Consider the following 7729-nt stretch of genomic DNA (forward strand, 5'->3'; position numbering starts at 1 on the left):
CAATATACTTGTGACAAATATACTCCAAATTAATTTTTTGACCACCAAAAATCCCAAATTAGCATACCTTTGATAAATTTATCTCAAACCGATATATTTGTGATAAATTTATCATATGTTAGTTTCTGTTAAATTTTATTATCAAATTACTAAGTTAGATTACACTAATAGTTTTTTTTTTTTTTTGGGTAAAATGATTACACTAATAGTTAATTGGTATACAATTTGAGATTTTACTTTCTATTTGTTACGGTTGTAACATTTTTATGGTATTAATCCAATTTAATGGATGATATATTTGCCACAAATATATTAATTTCGGGTTTTTAGCAATCGAACAAATTAGTTTTTTTTTTTATAAATTTATTATAAGTATACTAGTTTATGATTTTTTGCGGTTATTTGGGGTAAATTTATCATAGGTGTAATAGTTTGATTTTTTTGTTATCAAAAAATTAGTTTTAGATAAATTTGTTATAGGTGTACCAATATGAGATTTTTCAGGGGATTAATTTTATTTGAAATAATATTCACTTTGACCATTTATTTGAGAAAACTAGGGCACTTTAGGTCATTCTTTGAAATTTTCCCAAAACTTTTAATATATCACCATCATCATCAGCATCATAGCAATTCATTATAATTGCAAAATCATATTTTCCGTATAAATCATATCTAGGAGTCAAAGTTTGCATAACCCTTGTTTCATCATATAATAATTAGGGATTCGCTTTCTCTTGCTCATGATGCATTCCACGATCTTTTATCTTTGCAATAATTTATTTATTGTTTTTTATTATTGAGTGTCATTTTATTTTTTACGCATCCGTGTGATCTTTTCAGTTTTTTCTTTTTTTTTTTTTCCTTTCAGCATGTTATTAACCCCTGATAACCCGATACAAATGTTAAGAAAACGATAAATCCTGTAATATTTAATAACTATAAAAAAAAAAAAAAAAATCTTTTAAAGAATATCAATCAAGAGCCACTGTAACATAGTATGTGGGCTTGTCTTAGTGGACGGGCTTGAAAGTGAGTGGGCCTGTTCAGGCCCACAATCAGGCCCAGTGATATCTCTGTCCAGAGGGTCGCCAGCTTCTTCCTCGTTCAGCCGCCGTCGAGCTCGCGATCTCCCTCCGCTTCCGTGCTCGATCGCCTCCCGTCGGCGGCCGGTGACCGGAGACAGCCGCGAAGAACGATGAGCGGCGAGGACGGCGGCGCGTGGCGAATCGTCCACGTCCCCGGTCGGCCGCCGGTGCCGCCTGATCAGCAGCTCACAGGTTATCCTCTCCATAGACGACCGACCGAATCCTGAGCGAAAAATCCGAACTTGAACTTTTGCTGATGTGCTTTTTTTCTGCAAGCAGTGAACGTGGTCGCCGCTCAGATTGAGCAGCCGAAGCTCACGAACACAATCATCAGGTCAGTCTCGGTGTCTTGCGTTGGACTGAGCTCTGTTCTGCGCTTCTCGGACCTTGCAGTTTCAGTTATCGGGTTTGATTTTTCGCTCAAATTTGGGAGTTGATTGTTTGGTTGTCGGTTAGGCGTTTGAGTCAAATTGCGCCGTTGGAGGACCTCCACCACGTGAAGCGGGTGAAGAAGAAGTGTATCGAAGGAGGTACATTCTTTTTGTTACTGTTGAGATTGGTCTATTGATGATGATGATATTTGAACATCATGGTTTCTTGCATCTTTGAAACTTGAGGAACCAATCTTTGCCGTGCATGTCATTCTGGAGTGTTAAGATGGAAATCATGATTGGAGCTTTAGTCATCAGGATTGGAGCCTTACTCATTAAGTGAGCATAAGAGTAGTAGTTGCTTGACCAGGTGTTTGTATTGCCTTTTGTTTATGGGTTACTATTTAAAAGTTTAAAAAGCCATTGCAATGTTGTTGTCATGGTGCGAGGGTCATTTAACGGGAGCGATTTCATGCAAAGAATTAAATGTCTGTTGTGTATACTCACGTGTGTAGTCTTCACAATTTTCCCCTTCTACTGCTGGAAATTCTTTTGAGGGACTATTATGAAAACAAATTGCCTGATTCAGGAAGAATGTTATCTGACGAAACTCAAATGCTACCAGTGTTTTCTGGTCTATGGCTTGTTTTCTAGTATGCATTAGCTATGCAAGGCATTCAAAAACCTGATGAACAATTATGAAAACAACACATATTGCTTGTTAATTTCAGTTCTCAGTTTGTTGTTTTTCCCTTATCAATCATGAAAATTGACTGGAGAGAATTACAATACCTCTTTTGCACATGATGTGCAGAAAAGGAACATTAGCAGAAAGTAAATAGGATGGAAAGATCAGAAAATTGAGAAAATAAGAAACCGAACAAAACAGTGGCCCACTCAATATATTGTAATTTGCTTTTGAGGATGAACTGCTAATTGTCTCAAAGAATCTTCTAATTAATCCTACACAAGATCCTTTTGATGGAAACCCAGGATGGATGCTTGTATTTTTTCATCAACAAATCATTTTTTATCTGCCCAGCTTTTCAATGATTCTTTTAGTGATTTTGTATGGATTTCTTGAACTGTCTGGTTGTTGTAATGGTTTTGACAGGACAAATTCAGCTATCAGTAATCTTATGCCTGGCTCCCGAAAATGGTGATTTTGATGGAATTCCATGTGACGTGAAGGATGTAATTAATTCTTATCAGTTGAGTCCTTTTGTGGCAAAAGTGGGTTGTTTTCTTGTTAGCATTTCATGTTGATTTCCCCATATTTTGCATCATCTTCAATAACTTGTAGAGAGAACCATATGCAGCTCTGACAAGTTATAGTATCCTCCAGCAATAATGTTTACTTACAGAGCATCTTACACTACCATGGACCATAGCATATTTGACAATGAACCATTAGCATATTTGACATCTGTTCATGCCGTTTCTCTTCTCCCATTTTCCAAGTTCTAGAAAATTTTATTTCACAAATTCTCCCTCATTTTCTTTTTTGGATGAGACATCTCATTTAAGTAACTAATGCATATCGGGTTATATGTCTACGTCAAAGTGTCACTTAGCTGAAGAGAGTTTTTGGCAATGATCGCCTTTCTGCTGCTTAAGGAGGTATAGTTGTGTTTAAAGTGCACTAATATAGGCTTCGCTTGGGAATTTCTTTTGGTCTTTGTATTTTTTTTTCCAATGCTTTATAGGCTATTTATGCCAAAGAGGGCTTCTTGGTATGGTCGTTTACACTATTATTGTTTGCTCTATTATGTCTGTGCAGTGAACTGTACTTTCAAGTGAATAAGTAGTTGGAACATCTTTACTGGTTGATAACAATGAAGCAACGGCAAACATCTGTATTGTCACTGGCATTAGATTCTGTAACATAGCACTTCAGTGGCTGGATGGGATGTCACTGTATATATAGATCAATTTGGCTTTCAAATCCTGAATTTGAACAAAGTTTCCATCTCTTGATTTTTTCATCATTTTTTGTTTTCACTTAAGTTCATTATGGCATGAAAAGAAGCCATACTCTATCTAATGCTAGGTGGAAGCATGTATCCTTTTCAAACCTTTCAAAGTGCACAGATGATTTGATATTAGGAAAGTGTACTAGTTGTTAATAAAATTCTAAAGCTTTATTTTCTGCATATCATGCTTATCTTAATCAGTATATATTTGTAATTCAAATATGCTTGTAAGAAGATATACTACATAAGAACTCCTTGTAACATGTAACCTGAAAATGGCGTTATTTCACTTCATTATGTGATGGCAAAGTGGGATTTTGTTCTTTGTGCTTATTCATGCTAATTTGCGATAGGTCTGTAAATATGCTGCATCGTCAAAGGAAGAGTGGGTAGAACAGTGCAAGCTATGGCCCACCTCATACCATCCACCAACCTAGTACGTCTCTTTTAAATATTCCCATCAGTCATGGTACTGCATGTTCATGTCTTAAGATCAACATATTGTCATCATATTTTAGGACATTTTTGCTGGTTTAGGGTGTTTGCATCAACTGTGAAGATGTCTCTGATTCTAATGTTGTGTCAATGAAAGGAGCAGGTTAAGGTGGTTTTTCCAGGATAACTTTCTTATGGATTTCGATATTCTCTTGGGCATTGCATGTTCATTTTATACTTTTTACCTCCTTCAGAACTTATTTCCAAGCAGATAAGTTGGAAGTTGGAGTCTGAAAACCAAAGACTTACAAAGAGTTGCAGTCTGAGTGGCCATATCAAATTTGATGGGCTTTCTTTTTAGAAATTTAGGATGTGATTGATTTTACTTCGTTCTACTGAGTTCTATTAGTTTTGGTTGCATCTGGACTGAGAGGAGTTTTGAGTTTTAAGTCACTAGGCCAGGTTTAAGTCTTATCAGTCTCCTCTCCCTCCTTTCGCAATCAAACATGGAGTTTATGCAAATATTTGACCTTTATTTTAGCATTTCCTAATTTTACTTCTTGTCAAAGATCACAAGGAATTATCTGTTACTTTATATTCATGTGTATAATGTGCATTTATACATACCCTATGTCATTACTGATTTGTTCTCTTAACTTCTGATTTTACACATAGCAGCAATATCAGTGGCATAACTGGGTTTAGTGAAGAAGACTCACAATCGGTTGTAAGTTTTATGAAGTATGCTCTGGAATTGGCAAAATCTCATGGTAATGTGGTAAGTGCTTGGGTATGCCTGTGACTTGCAATTAATGAATGTAAATTTGATTGATTTCTTCGAGTTTGCCACTAGTTTTATCTCAGACTAGTCAAGATTTCAGAGGTCTTGAATATTATTAGTCCTTAGCTGGCCTCCCAATCTTACCAAATAAAGATAATAAAAAAAAAAAAAGGGATTTTCTTATATATGGCAATCATTTCTTTCTGAGGATTATACTGCTTTGACATTTTGTGAGACAATTTGGCATGCTCTAAGGCCTTCCTTTTGTCCTACTTTTTATTTTCCCTGGAATCAGTATCTTGTGAAGTAAAAGCACATCCAAGTATTGTGTTTGACAATATCATTTCTAACTGCTCCTGTGTTTGCACTTTTAACATTTTTCCCATCAAGCCTTATAGGGTTCACCATAGCTCACATTAGTTTACGAGAATCATTTTGGGTCTGGTAACAAGAAGTAAGATTTACTTGTAATTACCTTGACACGAATGTGAAGTTTTTATGCGAAAGTCTTGTTTATTGACTTTTGAACCAAAAAACAAGTAGAAATATGTTTTATAATAGTTGAGAACAATCCAATCATTTCGAAGGCTGGGTCCTTTAGACAGTTGTCCTTTGAAATGTCCATGCATAGACATAATAAATAGAGGTTTTGGGATGGAATTGTAGCACTTCATGTTGCTCCCAAGTCATGCGTCCAATTTTGTTTTATGCTAGTGTGGGAACCTCTAATGTTGTGGAAATTGCACAAATTTTGCTTTTGTTACACCCTTCTTGGATCTACAGGTTGTCAATGCTGCAGCAATTGTAGATCCTCTATCTAACCAAGTGATTGCAAGGGCACGTGATGAAGTCTGCTCTTGGCAAACTCCAAAAACAGAAGCCAGTGCTGAATGTGGTAATTCCACCAAATCTTCTTCTGAATTGACTGGATGGTAAAAATGAATCATATCTTCAATGCTGTTCCTCAGGTTCCTCAGGTGGACCAAGGCAAGTCGAGACATCCATTTCTTGTCTACATCCACAGTGGTGGGTAAATGAACAGACTGGCAGGAGCTCTTCATTTTGTCACCCATTGCGACATGCTGCGATAGTGGCAATTGAATCATCTGCTGCCAGGGACAGACGCTTATTCCCTGATGTGAGATACAAAGATGAATCTACCATAGAGGAGTGTGTTCTATCTCCTGCAAACTCTCAAGCAAAAAGACAGAAAACTGATGCCAATGACGTAAGCTTTTCCTCTACATGTGAAGGAAATCCTGGCAAGCCTTTCTAGCATGACGATGGCATCTAAGTATCATCTGCTTCTTTGTTATAAAGTGCATGATCTTTTCTCAACATTTGCGAATATCATAATACCATTTCATCTGTTATTGCTCAACTCAAACTCCGAGTAGCTCTCGGATGGTTGGTTGCGTGCATGTTATAATCATCCCTTAGTCAATTTCTTGTCTTTATAGACTTGCTAATGGTCAACTCTGTATATACGTTGATTATTAAATGAACACATTTGATGACAGTGCTTTAACACATGCACTGTCCGCCAATTAACTAGTTGGCACTGAAGATGAAATGCTCTGGGATTACTTGGCACTGAACATAGGGAACCAACTATTGCATTTGATTCTATAGCTTGATTCTCTTCTTCTTTGCATTTAATCTGATGATATTTCAGCTTGGCACTGAGATCTATATGTGGAAATTCAGGTCGACAATGATGACAAAAATGATACTGCTTATGGAAATGGTGATCTCTCTAGTAGACCATATTTATGCACTGGCAATGACATCTACCTTGTTTGGGAGCCATGTACAATGTAAGTTAAACAAATCAGCTGCAACTGTCTGGTTTGGTGCATGTGCAGCCTATTTGGCTCATTATCTTTGACCAAAATATCTTAGATTATGCCTTGGACAGTACTGGTTCTTTGCAAATGCACTTTGCATTCCTGTCCTCTTTCTAGACTAGATATTTTTCACATTTGAGATCTGGAGAAAATAACATGGAGAGTCACAACTCATTTGGCGTAACAAGCGTTAAGATTTGTAGATTTTTTGAAATAGAGTGATGAAATCCCTGATAGAGCTTTTCTGTTACATCTCGTCTTGTTTAAGGTGTGCGATGGCACTTGTGCATCAGAGAATCAGGCGTGTGTTTTACGCTTGTCCAAATCCAAGTGCGGGAGCATTGGGCAGCGTTCACCGCCTACAGGGGGAAAAAAGCTTGAATCATCACTATGCAGTGTTCAGGGTTGTGGTGCCACAGGATGTCCTTGACAAAGTCGAATTGTCGATGATATCTGGGAGCTGAGAATGAGAAAGTCGAGTTGAGGATGCCTCAAATTTTGCAGGAAGAATATGGTAGGAAGATTGTATTGCATTATTTGTCTTCTTGGTCATCAGATTTTGGACTTCTTTTTCTCTTTCTAATCATGTTCGAGTTATGTATTGCATTTAGATGTCCTTATTTAAGTAATAGATATTCCACAGTTACTATAAAGTTGGCCCTCGTGCTTTATTCTTATGAATGCCAGAATAAAATATGCAGAGCAAGGAACTACAGAGATGGTATTGCGATTGAATAAGCATCTGAAAGACTTGCTGGATGGCTTTGGAGACTACGAGCGACGACTTGCGAGGATAGCATGTTGCTCAGCCCCATTATCATGTATGTTATGGCCTCTTGACCCTTTCTTGAGATGTCTTGTTGAGTTGCTGAATTGCCCACTAGCTTGAAATTGGGCTTTAGGCTCGGGCAACAACTTCGAAAGACCCGGTCTGTAACCTATTCTTCAAGCACAAGTTTTAAGCAAAGCCAAAGAAACTTCCGTCGGGAAAAAGAGAGACCACTACGGAAAATCACTCGCACAACAGCACCGAGCTCACCACAATTCGCAAAAAGATCATAATAACTAAAAAGAGCTCCGATCCAACATCACCATCATCAAGGCCAGGTAATAAATACACCTCATTCTGCATAATAATTCCCTGACCACATTCGGAACAACGGATAATCAAACAAGTCCCCCAAGAAAACTTCATCAAACGGTGAGGACCTTTCCAACCAATGAACTAAAAAGC

The 7729-nt window shown here is 37.4% G+C and overlaps 1 protein-coding gene across 2 annotated transcripts; it reads left to right on the forward strand.

Moving 5' to 3' along the window:
* Positions 1 to 1098: 1098 nt before the first annotated feature.
* On the forward strand, positions 1099 to 7488 carry LOC104452576 (tRNA-specific adenosine deaminase TAD3). Of its 2 annotated transcripts, none has more exons than XM_010067024.3 (11): positions 1099 to 1280; positions 1368 to 1422; positions 1545 to 1618; positions 2574 to 2692; positions 3786 to 3868; positions 4546 to 4645; positions 5432 to 5543; positions 5617 to 5876; positions 6356 to 6465; positions 6764 to 7009; positions 7197 to 7488. In XM_010067024.3, the coding sequence occupies exons 1-10, from the start codon at positions 1199 to 1201 to the stop codon at positions 6957 to 6959; spliced, it is 1191 nt and encodes a 396-aa protein (XP_010065326.2). In that variant the 5' UTR covers positions 1099 to 1198; the 3' UTR covers positions 6960 to 7009; positions 7197 to 7488. The 2 variants fall into 2 exon arrangements, with proteins under 2 accessions (XP_010065326.2, XP_039166220.1); XM_039310286.1 differs by having other exon boundaries at positions 4546 to 4642.
* Positions 7489 to 7729: the final 241 nt, after the last annotated feature.

This window comes from Eucalyptus grandis, chromosome 3, assembly GCF_016545825.1.
Source record: "Eucalyptus grandis isolate ANBG69807.140 chromosome 3, ASM1654582v1, whole genome shotgun sequence".
Lineage (NCBI taxonomy): Eukaryota > Viridiplantae > Streptophyta > Magnoliopsida > Myrtales > Myrtaceae > Eucalyptus > Eucalyptus grandis.